Source organism: Lagenorhynchus albirostris, chromosome 13, assembly GCF_949774975.1.
Source record: "Lagenorhynchus albirostris chromosome 13, mLagAlb1.1, whole genome shotgun sequence".
Lineage (NCBI taxonomy): Eukaryota > Metazoa > Chordata > Mammalia > Artiodactyla > Delphinidae > Lagenorhynchus > Lagenorhynchus albirostris.
Window position 1 is genome coordinate 82343027 of NC_083107.1, and position 25277 is coordinate 82368303.

Genomic DNA, 25277 nt, shown 5'->3' on the forward strand with positions numbered 1-25277 from the left:
TGACCGGGGCTTCTGCAGCCTCGGGCCTGGCTTCCCAAAGGGAGGGCTTCCTGGGAACGGAGGGCCAGGTGCCGGGGCGGCAGCCCAGGGGATCTGGTGGGTGTGAGGCCCCGCAGAGCTAACTGTCCCTCCGCACCGGAGGCAGAGGCTCTCGGAGGAGACACGAGAACAGAGAGGAGAGAGGTGGACGGGGGTCAGCTTCGGAGTTTCCTCCCTCGGCGAGGCCTGCCCACGCCAGGTCATAGGTGGGAAACAGGCGGCCCGTGGGGCACCTGTCCAGGCATCCCGCCCTTTCGGGTCCACCGACCTCACCCGAGATGCCCCCGAACTGTCTGTCTGAGCACGGAGCATCCCACCGAGAGGCGCCGCCAGCCACCTTCCCGGGCCTCCAGGGTTGAACATTCAGGTTGTTTCCAGATTCTTGCTGAGTTTGTTTCAAGCAGCGGATGTTGAAGCCCGGCTCCTGCTAAGTGCTTCCCAGGGCCCGTCTGAGAGCCTCCCTGCTCCTGACAGAGGCAGTTGTACGAACAGGATTCCAGGATCAAGGGGTGGGGCTGGGGTGCAGCGCCTGGGCGGAGAGCAGCAGTGGAGCTGCTGGGGGAGACCCGGGCGGACCTGGCCCTGGCCTGGGGAGCTCCGGCTCAGCTGAAGGGCGTGTAGGTATCCACCAGGTAAAGGGGAAGGGGCCAGTCGCGGGAAGGCGTGCGGGCCAGGGGAGCAGCAGGGGCAGAGGCCCAGGGGCTGGAGCGGGAGGGGAGAGGGGGGCCCACGTCCACGGGGACCTGGCCGGTGGCCTGTGACCTCGGGAGACGCACCTTAGCGTCAGCTCTGGATGCCGGTGGACAGGAGCTGTGGGGGTGGGGGGAGAAGGGAGAAAATTGTTTTCAGGTAGTATCTACTACTAGTAACTCATGTAGTCGTTACATTAAAAGAAAACTTAATGAGGTAGAATTCATATAACAAACTGGCCCCATTTAAAGGGTACAGTTTGATAAGTTCTGACTACGTATACACCCATGAAACCATGGCCACAGTGAAGAGGACAAACGTCTCCATCACTCCCAAAGCTCCCTTGTGCCCTTTGTACCTCACCCACCCCTCCCTGCCCCCATCCAACCTCAAGCATCACTGACTTTTCTGGCTCTGTGGATTAGTTGGCATTTTCTAGGTTTCTGTGAATGGAGCCATATAATATGGTTTTTCTATTTTTTTGGTCATCTTCTTTAACTTGGCATAATTATTTTGAGATTTACCCATGTTTCTGGGTGTGTCTATAACTTTTTCTTTTTACTGCAGAGTAGTATCCTGTTGTATTCTTCAGCTCTAAGGGAGTCTTGAAAATCCAAAACCCACAGCCGCGATGACAGCCAGCAGCCACCGCAGGGGGCAGAGAGGAGCTGGAGCTCCTTCAGAGCCCCTTTCCCAGAGAACGGTTATCATCTGGCCTACCTGGGGGTTCCCTGGAAGACCCTGCTCGCAAAGCTGTCTGTATCTGACCCAACTCAGAGCCCAGCCAGTGCAAAAACTTCTTCCCCGAGGGTACTTGTCGAGAATATCTGGATGGAATTGTCCAATTTCACAGCTGTCTGAGAAGCCGGATGACAGTGGGGCAGACAAAGGCCAACCGAAAGGCTTACGGGGAAAAACTGGGCCATGACAAGGCATAGGTGCTTTGAAAGGCTCCCGGGAGCCTGGAAGGCCAGGCACAGTCTAGGGCTGTGTGCACACCCAGAAGAGACCTGAGGGGGCCCTGAGCCCTCGCCTCGGGCTGAGCTGGAGGGCTAAGGCAGAGTTGTGAGCAGCGGGACTGAGCGGGGACGCTGCACCCCAGCATCCACACTGAGCCCCTCCGCAAAGACTAGGCGATTCACTGGTTCCAGCCGTTTCAGGAAATCTCTGACCGTCGGTCAACCACTAAACTAAGTGAGCAGAGATTTCAGTGTCCATGCTCAACGTGCAATGCAGGCTCTACAGAATTAGTTCAGAAACGTCACCGAACTGACAAACAACAACAAACCCTGGGAAAGCAGGAGAGTCTGATTTCCAGAGTAGCTGTGCTGCCTTATCTAAAATGTTCAGTTTCAACAAAACAAATTACAAGACGTGAGAAGAAATAAGAAAGTATGACTCATAAAGAGGCAAAAGACCCAACAAATAGAAACTGTCCCTGAGGAATCCCAGATATTGGACTTATTGGACAGAGGTGTTCAATCAGTTATTTTAAATGTGTTCACAGACCTACAGGAAACCGTGTCTAAAGAACGAAAAGCAAGAGGATGACGCCTCACTGGACGGCAGCCCTCGTGCTGTGGGCTCGCTCAGGGTCACCCACACTGCCCCCCAACCTGCGCCCTCTGAGGGCTGCCCGGAGATGGCTGCCCTTGGAAATCTGGGCTGGGGGGCACCAGACACCCCTCAAGGCCCCCATCCAACCCAGAGGGAGTGGGAAGGGAAGTAGCAGGCCAGCCAGCCTCCGAGGAAGAGCTGGTTCAGCCTGAGGGGGCATCCTGCCTGTTTCTACTGAGCTGGGCACACCAGGCTTGGAGGACAGACTCCACGTGAATAAAAATGGGAAATGGGAGTCAGCTATTGGGAGCAGGGTGGACACTGAAGGGGACATGGCTGTCTTCAGACACCGGCGCCATGCGGCTCTGGGGAGGGCTGAGGGATGGCCGGCTCTGTCTGCTGCTGTGTGATGTGGGACGGGCCGCCGAGCCTCTCTGAGCCTGTTTGTTTCTCTGTGAAGTGGATCATGAACCCCTCTCCTCCCACCTCACGGCGTTGCCTTGAGAATCAAAGGCAGACCGACTGTAAGGGCGGATTCCTCCTCTCTCTCGGCCTCTCCCCCAGGACCCTCCTGGAGAGGAGCTACTGTCCCTGGGGCACCTTCTCTTTCTGGAACCACACCCCTCAGCCTGCGTGGCCTGCAGGATGTTTGCCTGCTCTTATCACAGCCCGCATGCAAACAGACGTGGGGAGCTCCATGTGGGCGCCTGGTAACTGGGCCATCTGTGCCGGCTGCCAGGCTCACCTCGGGCTCCATCTGCGGCCACGGGGCAAGGAGGCCACGGCCTCCACGTGGTCCAGCAGGACGTGGACATGGGAGGGTGAGGCCGGGGGACAATCTGGCTTGCTGCAAGTCCGGGAACCGCAGCAGAGAGAGCTGACTGGCCTCAGGTCCCAGGAGGCCGAGAGGGCTGTGTCCACCTGGACCACCCTTCCTGCACGGCTGAGCCCAAGATCTGGGCGCACAGGCCACCTTGGGATAGGGTCACCCCAACACTGCCCAGGGATGGGGAGCCAGGACAGGCGATCCGCGCACGCCCAAAGGGTCACTCTTCAGCCTTGGCTTTGGGTGTGCAGCCAGGAGGCGAGGGCGGGCTGGGTTCTGGCCGGCTGCACGTTCTCGGGCACCTCAGGCCTGAAGGAGAGCAGGTCTGTGCATTTGTGCGGGAAAAACATTTCTTTATTAGGACTTTATTTTTTTAGAACAGTTTTAGGTTTACAGCAAAATCGGAAGTGCAGAGATATTCCATGTATTACCCCCCTGCCTTCACACATGCACAGCCTCCCTCCCCCATTATCAACATCCCTCGCCAGAGTGGGACGTTCGTCACAGTTGATGAGCCTGTGCTACATCATCATCACCCAAAGCCCACAGTCTGTATTAGGGTTCACTCTTGGTGTTGCACGTTCTGTGGGCTTGGACACCATATAATAATATGTCGACGTGTATCCATCATTATTGTATCATACAGAATGTTTTCACCATCCTAAACATCCTCCGTGTTCTGCTTATTCGCCCCTCCCCCATAAACCCTGGCAAACACTGATATTTTTACTGTTCCCTATTGTTTTGTTCTTTCCAGAATGTCATATAGGTGAAATCATGCAGTACGTAGCCTTTTCAGATTGACATCTTTCGCTTAGTGATATGCATTTAAGTTCCCTCCGTGTCTTTTCGTCGCTTGGGAGCTCATTTCTTTTTAGCTCTGAATAACACTCTGTTGTCTGGATGCATCACCGGTGATTTATCCACTCACCTACTGAAGGACCTCTGGGTTGCTCCAAGCTTCCAAGTTTGGGCAATAATGAATTAAGCCGCTATAAACATCCATGTGCAGGTTTTTGTGTGGATACAAATTTTCAACTCCTTCGGGTAAATACCAAGGAGCGTGATTCTTGGATCATATATGTGGTAAGAATATGGTTTTGTGAGAAAATGCCAACCTGTCTTCCAAAGCGGCTGCACCATCCTGCATCCCCACCAGCAACGTCTGGGCGTTCCTGTCGCTCCACATCGTCGCCAGCATCTGGTGCCGTCAGTGTTCTAGATTTGGGCCATTCCAATAGGTGTGTGGCGGTATTTCTTGGTTGTTTTAATTTGCATTTCCCTGATGACCGATGATGTGGAGCATCTTTTCATATGCGTATTTGCCACCTGTATATCTTCTTTGGTGAAATGTCTGTTAAGGTCTTTGGCTTCTTTTTTTAATTGGGTCGTTTGTTTTCTTATTATTGAGTTTCTAAAATTCTTTGGAAACTGTATTTTGGATAACAGTCCTTTATCAGATGTGTTCTTTGCAAATATTTTCTCGCAGCCTGTGGCTTGTCTTCTCATTCTCGTGACATTGTCTTTTGCAGAGCCAAAGTTTGTAACTTCAATGAAGTCTAGCTTATCAATTATTTCTCTAATGGAGCATACCTAGAAATTCATCATCATACTCAAGGTCATCTAGGTTTTCTCCTGTGTTATCTTCTAGGAATGTTATAGTTTTGTATAATATTTTACATTTAGGCCTCTGATCGATTTTTGTGGTGTGTGTGTGTGTTTTTGTTTTTTTTTTTGCGGTATGCGTGCCTCTCACTGCTGTGGCCTCCCGTTGCGGAGCACAGGCTCCGGACGCGCAGGCTCAGCGGCCATGGCTCATGGGCCCAGCCGCTCGGCAGCACGTGCGATCTTCCCGGACCAGGGCACGAACCCGCGTCCCCTGCATCGGCAGGCGGACTCTCAACCACTGCGCCACCGGGGAAGCCCCTGTGGTCCATTTTTAACTAATTTTTGTGAAGGCTTTAAGTCTGTGTCTAGATCATTTTGGGGGAGAGCTTCTGTACCCATTCTAGGGGGTAAAATGTGAACTACTCTTGGCACTTTGCTGCCCTCCTTTAAGGTGGCCAGGCACAGCAGTCTGCGTGATAAACAGCCTGGTGAGTTTTAAGCTTTTGGGACCAGAAGGGATCATGCCTCACCCCTGAAGAGGGCTGTTTACAGGGAGAGGCCTCGCCTCCGGCCTAGATAGCCGGCCACCTGGAACCCTCAAGCATTTTCTCTTCCCATCATTCCTCTGGTCAGCGGTTGAGTTCTTAACATATGGGAAGGAAGGGAGGGAGGGAGGGAGGGAGGATGGAAGGGGAGGGAGGGAGGAAAGCCTCAAAGGAAATAGGGAGTAAAACAACAATTATGTTGCACTATTTTAGTTTTTATCATCTACGATTTTCCTGAAAATTAAGCGTGCTGTTTTTCAGCGGGGCCATGCAACGAATGGAGAGGTGACCAGGTGTGACTGTGTAACTTGCTGTCTGGCCTCAGAGTCTCCTGATGCCAGGGGCTGCTGTGAACTCGTGTGAGCAGGCTTTGGACTTAATTTTCTATAAAGAGAAAGAGGAGACCACGCACAGAAAGGAGTAGAGGCCAGAAGGAAAACTCCACCCAGATCGTTGAAATCATCTTCCTTCAAGTACACAATGAAACCTGAACACACATGCGTGCTGGTTGGAAACATTTTCGGGAAAGTCCAATTTTCTTCCCTAATCTCTGCAAGAAAACCCACCCACCCACCAGAGGCATTACCCTCCTAAAAGCCTGCCTAGCCTTCCTCAGCATTTTATCCCTGAAAGAGAGTATGGCAGAACTCCTCAAGGAGAGTAAAATTGAGGACGGAGCCTCCAAAGAGGAAAGAAATTAAGCTGCTGGTGACATCAAGGTCCAGGACCAGGCTGGGCCACCTTTCAGCTTGGAAAGCAACACATTTCCTTTATTGTTTAACCAGCTTGGAGAGTTTCTGATATTTGCAACCCAAACTTTCTAGCTGATATACCCGTCACGAAAGCCAAAGTAATTTAGAAGGTTTTCTTTAACGTTGAATGTCCGAGACAGAGAGAGAAAAGGGCAATTAGGTCATCGGTTACCTTGAAAAGAGCATTTGCAGTGGACACAGCATGTGACAGTGGCAAGAAACGGAGGCTTGGGGTCGGACGTACCGCTGTCTCTCCCTAGCAGTGTGATCTCCTGAGCCTCCTCTGTGAAATGGGGCGCCATCCCCCCTCACTGGTCCTGTGAGGATTAAAGGAGATCATCAAGCACCCAGCACAGAGCTCCACAGGCGGTGTGGCAGGGACAGAAGTCGGGCTGCCCCGGGCTGAGTGCGTAAGAAGTGAGGAAGCGGGACAACAAACAGATTACTCCTTCGAGGAAGTAAACACACAGTTCACAGAACAAACAGCCGCTGAACACAAAGTTACGCTCACCTGCACTCAAGAGGCGCACAAATTAAAACAGTGAGATGCTGAGAAAACAGACTCACGCTCAGTGGGCAGGAATGTAATCGGTTTACTCTGGGTGACAGTTTTACAGTCTCTACAGAATGTTTACAGACCATAGCCTCTGACTCAGTATTCTTCTGCTAAGAACTCATCCTGCAATTCTACCTCACAAGTATGTAAGGACAGACCTGCCCGCAGGTTCTTCTGCAGCAATGTTTGTAATGGCAAAATCTTGGCCTAAATGTCCATCAGCGGGTACTGATTAGATGATGGTTATTTATATAATGGAACACAAGGCAGTCATTAAAAAGAACTCACGTCTAAAGAACAGTGATAGTGTTTTTGTGAAAACGTCTGCAAAAAAATAGTACGACCCTACCTGCAAAACAGTATGCACAGTACACCTGAGTTTGCTTCGAGGACTCGTGTGGTCTTAGAAAAATGATCAGTGGTTCTCTCCGAGGTGTGGGATTGGGGTGGCAGGAAATTCATCCCTCTGAGAGATTCTCTCATGGAGCTCCATTCATTCTAATGGCTTATGTTTTTTTCTTAGCCATGTGTTACATTTATAAAATTTTTAAAAATTTGGCTGAAAGATTTGAAGGGGGTGACGGCTAAAGGAGTTCAGGGCCAAGGGTGTGTGTGTCAGACAGAAGCGACCCGAACAGAGAAGGAACAGTCTGCAGGCCTGTTACTCACACCTGCCACGACGCCCTTGGCGAGGGGGAGGCGGAGGGGAGGCGTGGGTTCAAGGCCTGATGATGCCCCCTACCAGCCTATATTTGCTGTATCCTGGTGGCCAACATCTGCGGGTGAGATGTCACACGGCTGATACCGGACGACACTAACGTGCCACCTCCACAGGGTGAGCAGAGGACAGCCATGTCGAATGAGGGCGCGCTTGGCGGCCCCGAGCGGGCATGGTCCAGCCCTCCACACCTGCAGCTGCGTTCGCCTTCTCCTGCGACCCCTTCCCCACGATGGCCTCAGCGGCTCTGCCTTCCTGACTGCCGCCAGGTTAAGCAAACGACCCCCACTCTGTCCCTACAGGTCCAGGTCCAGCCTTGCTCAGCTCTGAGCTTCTAACTTCTAAACCATCTCCCTGATGGTGTCTTGCAAGGGATGGGGCTCATCAAGGGCACCAGCTTGGCACTTGATCGTTGCAAAATCAGTTACTGAGCGCCTGCCACGTGACCAGCACCAGGCTGGGTGCCAGCGATCCAGGGAGATGAGAGGCAGTTTTGGGTCACAATGTGCCGCAGGAGTGCAGGGCTAGGCGACCCGGGCACGTCCACTGTGGAGACTGGGGAAGCCCTTCACCTCCAGGGCAAAGCCAAGCTCTGAGGCAAAAGAAAGAGCTAGTGACCAAGGGAGAAAGAAACCCAGAGGCGGGAAGGCAGGGGGTGTGAGGGGACCGGGCAGAGGAGTCTAGGAAGGCCCCGCAGGAAGAGGACATGTGGGCCTCAGCCCACAGGCTCTGGAGCCGCTGGGTGACCAGGAGCGGAGTCCGCGCCTCAGAAGTTCTGACGTGTGGCCCAAGGATTACAGTGCAAGGTGCACAGATATTGCAGGACATCTATCAGGGAGTTTACTTCCTTCACGTGATCATGTGTTCACTAGAAATATATTTTAGTGTCTATCACATTTAGGCCCTAGATTACCTGCATATGCTTACAATAGCCGTTTGACTTAGAAATTCTGATGAACTGAGACATTACTGGTAGATTTTTATTCCTTTTTTGTGGCTGCACTGCACAGCTTATGAGATCTTAGTTCCCCGACCAGGGATGGAACCCCGGCCCTCACAGTGAAAGCACCAAGTCCTAACCACTGGACCACCAGGGAATAGACGTTTTCTGTTAAGCTTTTAAAAACCAAGAACACTAAGGTTTTAGGTCTGAAAGCGTTTCTCTTAAGCTTTTGTGGTTAAATTTTGGAAGTAGTTGAAAACTAATTCAGGGCCGCCTCAGTTAACAATTACTTGGATCATTTCAGACCCGTCTAAGGAAAAATTAAGAGGAAGGAAGAGACCCAGATATACATGTTGGGAAATAAGGAGAAAATGCTAAGGTGATTCTTTTCAGCTCTACTATTTTAAGATCTCAGATTTTGCTTTACTGACTAATGAAAGGAAAAAGTCAAACTGAATAACAGGAAATGACATATTACGAAATAGACATATAAAATTTAATCCCTTTGGTTTAACATACATCTTCAATTGTACAATTAAAAACAAGACAAAATCGATCCCATAAAACAAAATACAAAATATTGTTTATATGACCCGTGTCCCATAATATCTTATCTTAGAAAACCAGCAATTTAGTTCACATACTTCATTAGAATATTTTAAGGTAAGAATGTAACTATCAACCCTACTTATACAAATAACCTACCTCCCTGAGCCTAAAGGTACCTGCGGTTTTAGTTCCGTTACAAAATTACACTTTTTAGGATTTTTATGTATTTCAACTTGTGTACAAAACGTTCCCCTGCCATAGTAACACAGTCTCATAAATTCATGAATGCTTTCTAGAATTGTTAGCACACTAGACAACTAAAGCTTGAAGGTTCCGGAACATGATAAAACAGAAGTCATTTCTCATAACAGGAAGATCAGGAAGAACTCCGTCTTGAGTTGTGTCACCAGTTCACAGTAATCACAGTACCTGTTACGATTACTGTGTTTATTCCCTCTGTCAGGTCCACCTGACTGATACTAGCAGACACAGCAGTCATGAGCTGCAGCAGTGTTTTTTCCTTTACTTCATTTGTTAATCAGTGCTGACATCCACATAATAACATTTGCAAGAGCAAACAGAATCTCTGTCGTTTGAGAAGGTTTTGCTATGCTACCGAATGACTGCTGTGTTTGGGAAAACGCAAAGAAAGCGTCGGAGTGGGTTCCACTAAGCGCAGTATGCTATCTGCTGGGTGTAGGTGATCGAAAATAACTTATCCTCTCGTCTCAAGAAAGTCTTTAAGGTAGCCCTTATCACATCTCTTCACTATATGTACACGGACACCACATGTATATATTATCTATTTATATAAGACAGGTATGTACACATTTACAGACACGGGCCTTCAAGACGTATTGCACTTACATACACGCAGCTTTAGCTTTCACGGACGCACACCGTAACCGTTTAGGTTCTTCATGAGAGAGGCAGTTGATATGTTGGAGAGAGTTGCAAAGGAAGACTTCGGTAACTTGCCCTATTGGAGTAAACATTTACTGGGGAATAAGAGGCCGAGGGAGAAAGGGCGCACCTGGTCCTCTTGGGGTGCCGCGCCCCTAACCTGAGGCGGTCACAGTTACACCGAGTCTGAGGTGCACTAGTGAGCAGGGCCCACTAGCACTGAAGAGATAATATTTTTATAAATAACGTAGCAGATACCTTAAGGTTCCCAGGTGATCTAGTAAATCTTGGAACAAAGTTTTCACTTTTAATGCTAAGTATTTATATCAGAAAATTCAAACATCGTGGTACATGCTTTCTCTGTCATCTGAAAAACGCCAATGCAATACAGTCAATGCTATCTCCAAGCCAAACGCAGCGCCATCTCCAACTGGAAAGGAACCCCCCTTCCACTGACATCCACCCACGTTCAGAAGGTGGCCGACCGGGGAACCTGCGGCTTGCCAACCCAAAGGCCCACGTGACAGCTTCCCTGAGCTCGCTGGGAGTCGTGGGCCGGGGCGCCCTCAGATCTCGGTGAGGGTGAGTTTGTACAGCCCCCCGGCCTCTTCGATCTGCAGCTGGAAGGTGTCTTCGTTGGAGTAATGCTTCACGATGTTGTCGTCCATGTTCACCAGGATCCTGCAAGAGGGGAGCCGAGACAGACCCACTCAGTGCTGCCCGCTCTGCCGGCAGGCCCAGCCCTCACCGTCAGCTCTGCCCCTTACTAGCTAGGATGCGGGAGGCGACTGCTGAAACCTCCCTACGCCTCCACCTCCTCATCTGCGAAACGGCTATTAACAGTAGTGCCCACCTTGTGAGATTACTGTCGGGATTAAACGAGGGACTCAAGTAAAACACTTGCCATGCAGGGCATGTGATAAAGAAAACACACTAGCTTAGCTATTGTTATTATTTCAGCATGTAGTAATCATTCAATAAACAGCATTTATTATAATGAACAAAATAAGCCTACAGAGGAGCACTTCATTGGTCCAGCTTTCGAAAGCACATCAGTAAGATGAACCTACATGACCTGAAGCCAGGGCTCCCTGACAAATTATCTTCCCTTTAATTTAATTACCCTTAAGGTTTAGCTGAACTACTACTATCAAGTCCCACCGTTCCCACTAGGCCCATCTAGAAAATTCCATTTGCTTTAGAATTCAGCCAAAAAATTCTTATTCTATACCCTGCTTACCCATGCCACACAGCACAGACGCTTAAGTAAAACAGTACTAAAAATATTAACTTCTGGACAAAGAAGCAACATTCTGCCATTGAAAACATGATCCAGGGCAGGAGGATGGAGTGGGAAGGGCAAAGGTTTTGCAGTCGTCGAAACAGAGCTTGAGTCGTGGCCTCAGCGCTAACTCACCACCTGCTCTTGGACAAGCCTCTCAGGCTCTCTGGGCCTCGGCTGCCTCGTCTAAAAACTATGAGTAGTAGCGCCTGTCTTAGGGTAACATGAGAATTAAATAACACACCAAGCGCCCAGCTCAGTGCCTGACTCACAACAGGGCTCAATAAACGGTGTAGCGATTGTCATCCTTAGTAAATTTCATCACGTGTTCTGGAATTTGGAGCCACTGCACTGCAGCCAAGCATGGGAAGAACAAAGACTCTACTTGAAAAACAACCATAAAAATGTCCTAGAAAAGTAAATCAACTTTATGGGATAATTTAGTAAGAAAAAATACATTCTTGCATTGATGCTTCTAGAACTGGTTCTTGACTGGGCACAAATGCACATGAATAACATGAACGTTATATAATATTAACACTATTTAGAGGTACTAAGAATGCCAGTCACTGCTCACCCTTTTTTACACTTCTTGAATATTTTCCCAATCTTGTCTTGGGGAACATCATATTTGTCTGAGATCTGAAAGAGTAAAAGAAAAATAATCACAAAATGCTGTTTTCATGGCTTGAAAAAACAAACAATATATATACTAATATAGTGGTTCAGACACTCGACTTTCCATTTCTCACAAATGCACATGCAAAGACACAGATGAGAGCCTGTCTGTATCCTGGGGAGGGGTGTTACCTGCCTTTGGAGAAAGCTGGAATCGGGTGTTTGTTATTTCTCGCAAGATTACAGATGTCAGAAGTCTATTATATGGCCATAGTTTTTTTTAAATTAATACCTCACAGAGCAGTTTTATGTTTCTAGAGAAACTGAGCGGGAAGTACAGAGCTGCTCGCTGCCCCCCATACCCGTGTGCTGCACTTGCTGTGTGTGATTGAGCGGACACTGTGGCGACTCAGTCGCCATTAGGAACTGAAGTCCACCATCCACTCGGGTTCCCTCTCTGAGCTGTACGTCCACGGGCTTTGACAAGCGTACAATGACACACATCCACCTTGTCACAGGTGCTTTAATCAGCACATAAAGGCCTGCTTTGGAGTCAGACACACCTAAGGGGGATCAGTTCTGACTCACCCTCCACTGGCAGGTGACCTTTCTAACCCTCAGCCTCCTCTTATCTCACCTCGCCCACCCCAGGACTGCTGTGGGATTAAAACGTGTCCAGCACAAAGCAGGGGTTAATTTCGGGGACAGAATTATGAGAAGGAAAGAAATGATTTCACATCCCACAGCCCAGAAGGAACACCAAGGCCCCGATCACAGCAAGGCCTGCACCTCTGCCAGGGCTGCCCAGAGCCTCTCCAGAGGGCAGCGAGGCTCCGGCCAACGTGTGGCCCCTCCTCCCTTCATGACCGATGGGTGGTCCACAGAGTGTGATGAAATCAGTACGGTACAAACTTTGGAGGTTTTCCTCTCAGGGCACAGGCGCTATCTGTACAGGAAGGGGATGGATTACTACAGGACAAACAGCTGATTCAGTCCAGATCAAACGCTTTATCTGCACTGCTGTGCAGACCACTCCCACACTGGGGTCACTGCCCACCCAGCCTCAGTCTGAAGAGCACAGCTCCAGGGGGCCCTGAAAACCGGGCCTCAGAAGACCAACCTTCAGATCACTTTCAATCTAACAAAAATACACATTTCAAACCAAACCCAAGCTCCCATCATACAAACAAGTTCATTTCTTTTCTGTATCACTGGATAGTAATTCTTTGTATATTTATGTAATCCCCGCCCAGGAGATGCAAGACTGTAATGAATTCCTCATGAGTTGTGAACAAGTTATATTCGGCATAGTGAGTCTTTTTTTCACATTCTCCTCTCCCCATAATCAACAGTTTGCGTGATTGTTAAGAAGGGCCGTCAGAAGACAAGGTAAGCCAGAGGGACCCAGGAGAAATCGCAGGAAGCAGAGGGCTACGGGTGGCAGGAACGGGCTAAGAGGCGCTGTGAACGCGGAGCTCCCTGAGGGGCTGAGCGATAGCGCCCCCAGCCTCTGTCCCGCTGCCCTGCTTTAGTTTTCTCCATCGCATTTACCAGTACCTGGCAAATTACACAGTAATGTCTTCGTTTACGTTATTGTCTCTATCTTCCTAACTAGAATCTAAGCTCCATTTGGCACTGTCACGTACCTTTCTAACTCCAGGGCCCCAGAACGGTGCCTGGCACAAAGCAGGCCCTTAACAAATGTTTCTTAAATGAATCCAACACACTGCAGTAGTCAGGGGTGGGGGGGTGGGGGGAGAAACCTATCTCCAGCCCAGTTACAGGCGTGCTTCGAGCTCAAAGATCCCGATGATTTACAGGGGCCGAGGTTGATAAATATCAAGACACGGTGCTGATTCCTTGAATTTCACCCTGGGGCAAAGCCAAGATCAGCGTGGCACCCTTCTCACATCTCTCTCTGATGTCTTAAGGGCAGGCTGGGGTCAGTTTGCTGTGGGCCCTTTGCTGAGATCCTGCAGGAGGGGCTGTGGTTGTCTCTGGTCACACGTCTACATTTCCATGAACAGGCTCTGAGTAAGATCTTGACACAAGTTCGGTCACGCCCCAGATCAGGAGTTGCAAAGGCAGACCAAGGAGCCACTGTTTTACACGTGAAGTTTTTAAGATTTTATTCACTAAAATTAACTTTTGCCGGCTTCTAAGTCGTTTAAGTGGCAATCTCCCTTTAACCAAGTCTATGAAAATTAAACCATTCCATAGGTCATCACAAATTCACTCAATTCAGAGGATTAGACATTGCTGAGCGATTGCTGTCTACCAACCAGTGCGCTGGGTGCAGCGGTCTGAGGTGGGGACAGCCCTGCAGCCGCTGAGGACCTTGGGACGTGGGGTAAAACGTGGCACGTGCTGCAGCCACAGACAGGGCGCCGGGGCTCAGGAAGGGCTTCAGTACCGCACACAAATCCGGATGTTCTGGTAAGGTTTGTTCCAATCAAATTCTATGTAAGTTTCTTTTTACTTTTTAAAGAGGACCACAAAGTTCCTCTTACTTACAGCTTCCATCAGGCCTTTCAAAGACGGAGTCTTGAGCATCAGGGCATCGAAGACTTCTTCCGACTCCTTCCGCACATAGAGCAGCACTGACCCCCAATTGGGAATAAGGAGGGAAAAAGAAAAGTGCACTTCATTGACAGGAGCAAAATAAGAGAAAAGACCGTGGGTATTGGCTAAAATAAAAGGAGATGTCCACATCAAGGACAGCAAACACGAACCGATATAAAATCTGTCTTAAGGAACACAGCTTTCAGCTTCTTTTAACTCTGCTGGAGGGCCCAGCTCAAGCCAGGAGCTGGTCTGACGGAGGAACACCCAAGGAAGTCAACACTGATGAGATCTGTTTGAGCAGTGTATGCTTTTGACAAATTCAGAGCTCACTTCCCACTGAAAACTCCCACTAGGAAATGTAAACCAACGCACCTCTCTTTGGTTCTTCTACCCGGCTCAGCTTAGCAGGAGGAGGGATCACAAAATCGTCTTCCGAGCCATAAGGTCCCCTTTTCAAGTTAGACCTGCAGGTGATCCGAAGTATGCAATTAGTGACTTCACCTTAAATCACTTGCAGAAACAAAAGGAGTTTGGGGGTGTATCGCTGAATCTTAGATTTAAAATGACCTTCGTTCTCTATCTGGTCCAGCTTCCTTATTTTGTGGATGAAAATCTGAGGCCCAAGGAAAGATGCCAAGTGAACCAGGCTCGCACTACTGAATGGCAGAGCTGGGACTATACTCACTCAGGCACCTGCCAGACACCCTGGCTGTTCTTACACGGCTCAAGCTGCCGGTGTGGGAACGCAGTTTCTTTTCAGGAAAACACTTATGAAGGAGGTGGGATCTGAGACGTACATGAAGGTGGTAACAGAGGAGAGGGCATGTCAAAAAAGGGAGGAAGTGTGAGCTGGAAAATGCAAAGCCAGGCTGGCTGAAACAGAATGTTCCAAAAGAAGATAAATCTAATCTGGAAAATCTTGATCATTCAGCTCTGAGGAATTCTAGATTTTATGTTGCAGTTATCAGGGAATCTGAAAGTTCTGTGAGACAAGAATGCTGTAATCAGTGTGTGGTAGAGATTGGAGGGAACTCCAGGACCTACAAGCAGAAGAACCAGTTGGAGGACTTTGGAGACAATCGTAGCATAAAACTCCAAAGGGTTAAAATACAGCAGTGTCAGCGGAAATACAAAGGGGAGATGTTTATAGTACGTTTGGAGAAAGAAGTGAAAAGATCAGAGTGATTGGCTTTCAAAGTTATGCGGTGTTCAATGTTGTGAGGTTCAGAGTAGGTGAGCAAGAAAATAGTAAAAAACACTGAAAATTAAATAAGTGTTTGCTTCTGAGCAGAATCATCACTTCAAGAATAGAGGCTGGCCCTTAAGATACTCCGTCTCAGCTTCCGGCATGTAATAGGCCTCCCACGAAAGCACCTGCAGGATTTATGTCTGAGAATACAATGAGTTAAAGAGGCAGAGAGAAGGCCTGTGGCCAATTTGGGTGGGCACGGGGAGCCAGGGTGGCCCAAAGAGGGGGACTGGACCCTCAACATGGTAGAGTGCTGAGCGGGAGGGCTGCTGGTGTGGGCCAAGGAGGGTGCCCCCAGGTACGGGGAGCGGCAACACCTCAACAGCAACAAGCACACCCAGAGGCCGCCTCTGGGTTTCTAAAGCCCAGTCTCCACAAAGAACCAGGGCTTCTTGGAGAAGAGGCTGATTTGAGGGCCGGAGAAGGGAAAACGCAAGTGCCTGGAACACACTCTGCCTGAAAGTGAGGAAGTGCTCAAGCAGTGAGGACAGGAGGGTCGTGTCAAAGGGATCCAGGGGCAAGCTTGAGGGACCCCGTAGCCCCGGGACAGTGTGAGCAGAAACCACGAGTCCGTGCTGATATAAACATGTAAATGAAGAAATGCAAAGTGCGGCAAGGAATGAGATATTTACAAAGCTACAAAGCACCTCCCCTCAAAACACTTACTACAAAAGGAGAAGAGTAACTCCACAGTGAGAAGCCTGGTAGACACCGCCTGAATCCAGCAATCAGAGCGAACGTCACCAGCCGCAGGGTGCCCTGAAAGTGTGTGCCCCCCACAGGACACACTGAGAGCAGGGCCTTGTCTGTGACGTTCCCGCCAAGACGCATCATCTACCCCAACCAAGAAGAAACGAGGACAGACCCAGACAGAGGGATGTCCTGCAGAACAACGGGTCTGTAACCTTCAGAAGTATTAGCTCAGGAAAGTCAAGGAGAGATTGAGGCCGTTCCAGATTGAAGGAGATTAAGGAGACAGGACAACTAAATACACTGTGGGAGTCTGAACTGGACCTTTTCTTGCCATAAAGGATATCACTGGAACAAATGGCAAAGCCTGGATGGGAACATGGACTGGATGGTACTAAGGTCTCAATGTCAATATCCTGACTTCTTTACGCAGGAGAACATCCTCATTTGTGGAAACATACACCAAAGTATTTAGGAATGATGCATGGGTCACTGGGTCCGCAACTTACTCTCAAATGGCTCAGGGAAAAATGAGTTCTTTGTATTATAATTATTCTATATGTTTGAGATTGTTTCAAAATAAAAAGAATTTGCTAAAACAAAACATAAATCTTACCCTTCACCCTCCAATTCTTCTGAGGCAATGGGAAGGACCTAAGACCAAAAAAAAAAAGATTGCTTTTCAAGAATATGCTAAGATACTTTAGACCTTAAATGAATTATTCCTAAAATGAAAATAATTTTGAATGTGACCAATCTCATACAAAACCTTCTAGCCTTATTTTTCAATGCCCAGATTCTTGGGGATGTCCTGAACTCCTCTAACTCAGGGGTTGGCAAACTATAGCCCACGAGACAAGCCTGGCCCCGTGCCTGCTTATTATTGGCACACGGCCACACCCATTCATGGCACAGCGTTTATGGTGCTTCTGACCCCACAGTGGCACAGGTGAGTGGTCACAACAGAGACCGTCTGACCCCCAAAAGCCTACAATGTTTATTATTTGACCCTTTACAGCACAAGACTGCTGACCCCTGCTCACCCCAAAGCTTCTCATTAGAAACTGAAGACACTGGCAGTGACTTTCCTGAAGAATTCTGAAAACTCATCTGTCTGTAGGAATCTGCATACACAGCGCATGGCAGATGTCTTTGGGGTATTTCTCTGAGCTCAGCTTGGCGGGCACGCTCCACTCCACCCAGTTCCTACCTCCACTGAGTTTCTGCTCCAAGCAAAGCTGACTGCGTATTTGTTAAATTTCACATTAGCCGCCCAAACACAGCCAAACATGTGCCAATGATGATCCCCTAACTTAAACCACAGATAGAGCCCTCAGATGTTCTTTATTCCATTAAGGATCCCACCCCAGGCATTCCACTGGCTTTTCCCTCCTGTCCAGACCCATGTAAGTTAAATTCACAGGATCACTGACTCAAACTCCAAATTCTGTTACTATTCCAGTATCCTTTAAATGAGATAAGATACAAATAGATAAATCCACACAGAATTAACTTGCCGGGTCTTGTACTGGGGTTCCACCAACAATGCTTACACACACTTGACCGCATGGACATCATGGTGCCCAAACCGAACACTCCAAAGAGCTGACACCTAACACTGGCCAGACCTCACGAAGTTTTGGCTTCTGCTTGCCATGAACAATGCCAAAGCCTTTCTTTCTGCGGAGTTTCACTTCCTTGCAGCCACCCTGGGATCCTGGTTACCTACGTGAGCGCCCCGCTGAAGGTTGGCAAAGTGCACGTCAGGAATGAAGAGGACAGGCTGCGTGTCGAGATCAATGAAGGGCTTGAAAACCGTGATATCCATTCGTTTGTGAGAGGGAAGCAGTGGTACTTTGACATCAGAAACTTAAAAAAAAAAAATGAGGACACCACAGTCAACAGCTTACATACGCAGACTGGATGCAGGCCACAGAGCATTTTCCTCACTGTTTAAGAAACTTAAATTGTAGAAGAATATCAAATACAGGTCATGCTGCCTGAACTGAGAAAAATCACAGCTTATGTGAAGGAACAGGTTGTTTGTATTTGCACTAAAATCAATTGCACAGCTCAGGAGAGAAAAAGCCATCTTTAAGCACACACAGACACACAACCTGAGATCCAGAACAGAGGCAAAGCATGCTGAGTTTCTGCCTGAAAGGCTAAAACTTATGATTGTATAAACATAATTTGGAAGTAATTTCACCCTCGCTCTCCTCATCAGATAATTTCTTCTGACAGCGATGTACGCTTGAATTCAGAACACGAACCTCAACTTCAGACCCTCATCTTCAGAACCGAACCTCAGGGAGGTTGAGAGTCAGCATGACGATCTAACTCTTATTAATTGAATTACAGACCCCATCAGCCCCCACCCTGCGGTGCTTAGTGACGAGCTTTCCTAGCCAGTTAGCTGCTCTCTGAAGTGACGTCGTGAGGCTGCAGCGTGATGCCAGCGAGAGAACCCTGACTGTTGCACTCAGGCCACGTCTGCTGGGCGCCAGACACGAAGAGGACAGGCGCGGCCGCCCGCACACTGTGGATGAAGCGCTGCCTGCACACAGCAGCTTCCTTTTTTTTTTTTTCCTTTTAGCTGAAAGCTACAGGATTTTGTGAACATGAATGCTGGTCACATTAAAAAAGAAAAAGAAAAAAAGCTTTCCCAGTGCCATGTCCAAACAGAAGCCCTACAGATTCTGCAAATGTCAGAATACTCAACATAAGACCACCACACTCATTTGGAATGAAGACAACCTGAATTCCAAAGAGTGTTATTCTTAAAAACCTAGACAAGTTCCAATTTCATCATGAGCTATTCGGGCGGACTGTGTGTTATTTTTCAGGACTGGAGCCAGCAACCTGAACCAGAACTGACAGGCAAAATCGTCTGAACTCTGGAGAAACTCAGGAATCCTTCCTGCAGTTCCCCAGAAAATGACTTAGTTCAGCCCTCATCTGTCCTTGTACCTGGTTAAAGGAAGCAAAGCTACACCTCACAGCAGTAAAGAATATCCACTACTCTATCTTCTGCTTGAAGCCTTCAAGTCACTGTTTTGAACGGAAAAGGTCTAAAATGCTTGGTGAAAACACTTCTACTTACAGGCATTCAACTGGGAGCTGGGGTCAGTACACTTGCCTTTTCTTTTGCTTTGTTTTCGTTCTTCATCCCTGATTTTCCGTTCAGCTCCCTAGGTCAAGAGAAGACAAGACACGGTGCTGTTGATCTGATCCTCTTGAAAATATTTAACTCTTATCCTGACCTATGGGGGGAAAATATCTCCTCTTTGGACATGAGCTGCATTGCTTATTATACTCATGAAGCTTATCACAGTAGTCTCCTCTAAAAAGCCCATTCTTAAAACTATTTTTAACTATATGAAATCACAGGAAAACACTTATTCAAAAAACAAACAAATAGGGCTTCCCTGGTGGCGCAGTGGTTGAGAGTCCGCCTGCCGATGCAGAGGACACGGATTCGTGGCCCGGTCCGGGAAGATCCCACATGCCGCGGAGCGGCTGGGCCCGTGAGCCATGGCCGCTGAGCCTGCGCGTCTGGAGCCTGTGCTCCGTAACGGGAGAGGCCACAACAGTGAGAGGCCCGCGTACCGCAACAAAACAAAACAAAACAAATAGAGCAAAATTCCCCTCAACAATGGACGTGGCCAGGTTAAATGGAAAGTTAAGAAAATCCATTAATGTACCACACACTGGCTTCAAAGACAAGTGGCTTTTCTCGTTGTCTATTAACAAGAAAATGAAAGAAAAAACACAAGTTAACCCTGCTTTGAGTGTACTTTCCTGTATGGGCAATGTGGTCACTGAAAACTGATTTTGTCCAAGGACTTGGCATCTACTAAGTGACAGATAGGACCACCTGTGACTCACAAAAGCAAACATTTAACTAGAAATCTGCAGGCACCTAAGAGAGAAAAAGTATGCTCCCAGGCCTACAAAGAGGACATAGGTACACAGTGTGCTCCAACCACACAGAGAACGGCACTGTCACACAGCTGAACCCACAAGCCTGTTAGTAACAAGCACGACCTGAAAGTAAGCAAGCAAGTGCAATAAAAACAAAACTATTCGTCAGTCATTTTGCTTGACCTACTGGCATTTTTTCTGGATGACGTAGATTTCTTTACAAAGTTATTCAGGTATGAACTTACTTGACTTAAGGTGACTTACTTTTCTGTAAATAAATTCCCTAATAGCAAAGAGAGGCAGTAAAAATCATCCCACTGATTTTGGCACGATTGTACAACAAAACCACATTTTAAAATACGGAATACAAAACCCCCTTCTGCCTTTTAGAAGGTGTTGCTCCACTAATGTACCAGTAAACATACAACCTGCTCATCAACATTGCTACGTGATACTGACGCAAACATCACCTCCCTGACGGAGGAGAACAGGCAGACATCACCAGTCTTCTCGAGTTACCGACTGGAGTTGGTCGGTATCTCTCAGGTCCTTCTAATGGTCTAACAATAACTTCATGTAGATGGTAAGTTATATTCCCTAAAAGGAGTTTTACAAAACAGGACACTTTCCTCCTTATTTATCAGCTACATCTACAAAGAATGAGAAGGGGCTTTTGCTTCCGCTCAAGATTTACCCTCTGCTCAGAAACAACTGGCAGAATGACCAAGTGCATGAAACAAGGATTCTGAAGGCCCCAGCCACCAGGCAACAAAGAGGAGCAATTCCCTAGAAACGGGAAACCAGTGAGGCGAGACCCCCAGGTGCTGAGCACCCTCCAGAGTTTCCAGGCTGCGGCCCAGGGAGGGATGTCCGGGGGTCTCCACGAGCCAGATTCCTCGGAATGAGAAGGCAGAGGCGAAGCAGAGAGATCAAGGCGGCAGGCAAAGTGGCAAAGAGGAAAGCTGGGAGAGAAAGAACCCTGGATGTCTTCAGAGGGCCCCACACACTCAGCAGAGCACCGAGAGCGCACGGTGTGAGGAAGCCACCCACAGTCGGGGAGCAGAAAACATCTGAAAAGACTAGGCCAGGGCCAGAAGCAGCGCCCGATGCCAGCGATCAGACTGGAAAAACGGATAATTCATGGGCACTGGGTAGAAGAGCCAGGAAGAGCTCGCCTCAGCCGTGGGGAAGAACAGCCTGGCACTGAGCGCTGCTCCAGACACGCCCAGCAGCCGGCAAACGGGACACCTGGGAAGGTCAGCCTGTTTCCAAGGAACTTCACTAGATCTCAGGACAAGGCTCAAGAAGATGCACAGGATGACAGAAACATCCAGCACCCAACAAGGTGAAACTCACACGTCTGGTGTCCAGTGAGATGCCAGGCATGCGGGGAGGCCGGAGACCAAGAGTGAGGAGGATGTGACCAAAGCACTGAAACAGCCCAGAACTGACATGGAAACCAGACATGAACACGGTCACCGGGGCCTCAGTCCACGTGTTCAAAAGCCAGTGGACGGCTTCCCTGGTGGCGCAGTGGTTGAGAGTCCGCCTGACGGTGCAGGGGACACGGCTTCAAGCCCTGGCCCAGGAAGATCCCACATGCTGCGGAGCAGCTAAGCCCGTGCGCCACAACTACTGAGCCTGTGCTCCAGAGCCCGCAAGCCACAACTACTCAGCCCGCGTGCTGCAACTACTGAAGCCCACGTGCCTAGAGCCTGTGATCCACAAGAGAAGCCACCGCAATGAGAAGCCCGTGCATGGCAAAGTAGAGTAGCTCCCGCTTGCTGCAACTAGAGAAACCCGGGCGCAGCAACAAAGACCCAATGCAGCCATAAATAAATAAATAACAGAAACAGCAGATGTCAGAAAACATTTTAAACGGATAAAACTTTAATTTCTCCCTAGATTTTTTAAAAAAGAACATGGACATCGCAATAGTTTGTCTTTTGGCTAAAAAGAAGAATGTGGTATGAAGGAAAGAGATGTGACTTAGGGTCAGAAATCCCTGCTCTACAGCAGATGTAACTTGTCATTTGTAAAATGCAGCACATGTTAAAGCACTGCGGTGGGTAGACTAACGCCCCTCAAAGCTGTCCACGTCTGAACCCTCGAACCTGTGACTCTGTCAGCTTACACAGCAAAGGAGAAGGAGGCTGCTCCCCAGCTGACTTTAAGGCAGCAAGAGTCTCCTGGGGCACCTGCGTGAGCCCAATCTAATCACAAGGGTCCTCAACAGCAGGCGAGCCAGAGGAGCACGTGTGAGGATGGCTCTGAAGATGGAAGGGGCCATGAGCCAAGGAACGCGGGCGGCCTCTGGAAAGCAGAGAAGCAAGGAAACAGGTTCTCCCCTAGAGACTCCAGAAAGGAATCAGTCTTCCAACACCTTGATTTTAGCCCAGTAAGGCTTGGGTCAGACTTCTGACCTACAGAACTGTAAGATGATGGATGTGTGTAGTTTTCAGCCACTAAGTTCGTGGTAATTTGTTAACAGCAGCAGAGGACTAATACACCTAGCACATTATCAGGCACATGGCCGGTACTCGGTAGACATCGCTGAGCCTGGGTGTTTGAGGGAGTCCTCTGGGCCTGGAGGGCCTCAGGCTCATCCACGTAGGGCCGCATGCTTGCTCTGTGCACCCAGAACACAGGCCAGGATACCAGACCCCTGATGGCAAATACACTGCCAGTTTCCTAGTACCTTCTAAAAATCTTAATAACAGAGAGGTTTTAATAGGATGAAAAGAGGAGACGGACAAAAACAATACAGTCCAATATTTCCGAGTGGGGAAAGTCAGAGTCTTCTTCAATCTTAGTTCGGCAGACGGCTCCGCCCCATTCTTGAGGATACCACTGTCTCCAAACCCCAAACCAGCGTGGGCCTATAGCTTCTCTCTGGATTTAATCCAGCTGAGCCCCTCGCTCTGCACCTGGCAAAAGTGCACATCTCTTCTCCAGAAAAAAGGGCGTCATACCAGAGAACAGAAATGACACTGACATCATTTGGGCCTGTGCTCTCTCTTCCTGCCTACCTGCTGCTGTCAAGAAGAATCTGCAGCTCACTTTCTCCTGCCTTAGTGAGCTGGCTGACAACTTGCCAAACAGCCTGGAGGGAGATGAGCCAGTGATAACACAGGCGCAGAGTCCTCAGACCCAGAGTTCAGGAAGAGCTCCAACACCGCAGCTGTGGCCTGCAGGTCCCCGTAAGCTGAGGGGCCACCAAGGATTGGGTGCAGCTGGCATGAGTCCCTGTGTGCCACCCTATCGGACACGCCTGACAAAATGTGCTCATCGACCCCTCCAGTTTTTCAGTCAAAAGGAGATTATTTTTCTCCCCTATATAATGTGATTTTGCGTGGCTAAAACATGAATTGCTTATTTAAAATAAGCTATTTTATATTATCAGCAATACATTCTTATTGAACTTAAATAGCTCCTGGTCTTTTCCTGTGAGGAAGGGTGCCCCTTGCACGCTGTATTCTAAGTGTCCCTGCCGAGTCGGCAGCCTTACCTTGTCACAGAAGACTTTTATCTGGCAGTACGCCCGATGCACAGGCTTGTTGCTGCGGTTGTTATAGCTATAGGTGTCGATCTGAATGTTCAGAGGCAACCCCTTCACACCTTTCTGAGAAGAGAAATCTGTGCTTAAGCAGTTCACGGAGATGAAAACCTGCAAAGCAAAGGAAAGGTTCTGTAAGCGCCAGGCACTGATGGTCAACCTTTGCACAGCTTGTAGAAACAGTAACGTCACTGAACCTACCCAAATATGTTCTAAATGAGAGCTCAGCTTCTTGTTTAAAAGATTTTTTAAAGAGGTAACAAAGGATTTATTTTAAAACCACCTTTGGTCATAAGAATGCAGACCTTAAAGGGAAAAAACAGACAGCAGCTTCGACCCCCTGCCAGTTCTCCCCCAGAACACTTATTTAGTATCATACGGTGGGGCTGAGGCTGGCTGTCTTTCTTGATGTCATTTTTGAATGTTCCAAATGGTACACATTCTCTTTGCAGCTGTGTTAGAGCTTGCAATGAACTCTTTGGGGATCCGCCTGTCTTTATGTCTATACCACCTCCTAGGATGACCTGTAACATCTATGTCCAAATATTCTGGAATTTAGGTAACTGTTCCTTAGAGAGACCCAGGTGAACCTTGTACAGATCACGAACACGCTCCATTCCCCACGCCCCCGCCCTGCCCCGTGTTTGTGACCCTGGATTTTAAGCTCTCCACACTTGGTCATAGGTTTTTGAGCTCCCCGTCAATGCTTTAGTTTTAGAATTTATTTTGATGCATGAGCACCACATAGTGGGTATTATTGGAATTACAGTTTTTAAAACCGGTTGGCACATTTCAAAGACCCTAGACCCTTACTCTGGATTCCTGCCAGACCTGCATGAGGTGACAACCCTGAAGTCCTAACAACCAAGAACAGATCCGCCACAGTCGTGAGGGGTGCCGCTGGCTGAAGCAGGACCCAGAGAGGGAGGGAGACGTTGCAGTCAGCATAGGGGGGAGAACCTGTAAGAAGGTAAGATAAGAGAGCACGGAGCGGGAACAGAGGGTAAGGAGAAAAGAATTCTAGCCACAGGACAAAGAGCGCTCTCCAGAAGGTATGCAAAATGCTGAACCAGGGTTTCTATTCTTGTTCTAGTCTATATACTGTTTTAAAGTAGGAAGAGACCAAAACATCCTAAAATAACTGAGAACTTGTCCAAATCCCTCACTCGCCCCCCTCCGCTCAGCCCCGTCCGCCCTCTCAAGCCGAGGACGCGCTGGCAGCGTGGCCCTGCCTCCCCTCGGTCCTTGTCCCTCTTCCTGCTCCTGTCCCCTCCTGTCCCGGTCCAGTCCCCTCCACAGCTCCTCTCTGCTGCTCTCCATCTAAAGGTCCGACTCAAGGCCCTGCTCCCAGACTGTCTGCATTCAGCCCGCACTGTGACGCGGAGCCGACAGCACTGAGCGGTCGTGCTGGGCATGCACCTTACACACGTGACCTGGTGTCGTCAGCACAGCCTGGAGGGCCTGTTATCCTCTGTTTACAGGTGAGGCCTGGAGAGACTTTTTAAACTGTCCCCAGGGTAGAAAGCAAAGGGCTGGGATTCATATAAAAGACTTTCCCCCTTCACTCCCGGCTGCCTCTGTTTCCCAAACCAACTTTTTATCCTATAGACAAATCACTTGGCTTTTCTTTACTACCTGGAATGGTTTGCCATTTTTATACGTGTATGTTTTATGTCCCTGACTAGATCGTAAATACTCAGCAGGCTG

General features: G+C 48.8%; 2 protein-coding genes across 4 annotated transcripts in view; one reads left to right on the plus strand and one right to left on the minus strand.

The window, feature by feature from the left end:
* The first annotated feature begins 47 nt into the window (after positions 1-47).
* On the plus strand, positions 48-4180 carry LOC132531376 (uncharacterized). The gene is made up of 2 exons (XM_060169088.1): positions 48-406; positions 1297-4180. Exon 2 carries the CDS (start codon positions 2669-2671, stop codon positions 3716-3718), a length of 1050 nt encoding a protein of 349 aa, XP_060025071.1. The 5' UTR covers positions 48-406; positions 1297-2668; the 3' UTR covers positions 3719-4180.
* Positions 4181-8713: 4533 nt separating this feature from the next.
* GRHL1 (grainyhead like transcription factor 1) overlaps positions 8714-25277 on the minus strand; it is a 46078-nt gene continuing 29514 nt past the window's right edge. For all 3 annotated transcript variants that reach the window (XM_060169172.1, XM_060169176.1, XM_060169175.1), the window contains exons 9-16: positions 23523-23681; positions 19230-19281; positions 17820-17959; positions 16707-16744; positions 14524-14615; positions 14101-14186; positions 11546-11610; positions 8714-10367 (exon numbers count right to left, since the gene is read on the minus strand). In XM_060169172.1, coding sequence (XP_060025155.1) covers positions 10253-10367; positions 11546-11610; positions 14101-14186; positions 14524-14615; positions 16707-16744; positions 17820-17959; positions 19230-19281; positions 23523-23681 — 747 coding nt within the window. In that variant the 3' untranslated portion in view covers positions 8714-10252. The remainder of the gene's footprint in view (positions 10368-11545; positions 11611-14100; positions 14187-14523; positions 14616-16706; positions 16745-17819; positions 17960-19229; positions 19282-23522; positions 23682-25277) is intronic.

What these genes read in the sequence shown, in the direction of transcription:
- LOC132531376 (XM_060169088.1), top strand. Translation starts at nt 2,669, where the DNA reads ATGGCCGGCTCTGTCTGCTGCTGTGTGATGTGGGACGGGCCGCCGAGC.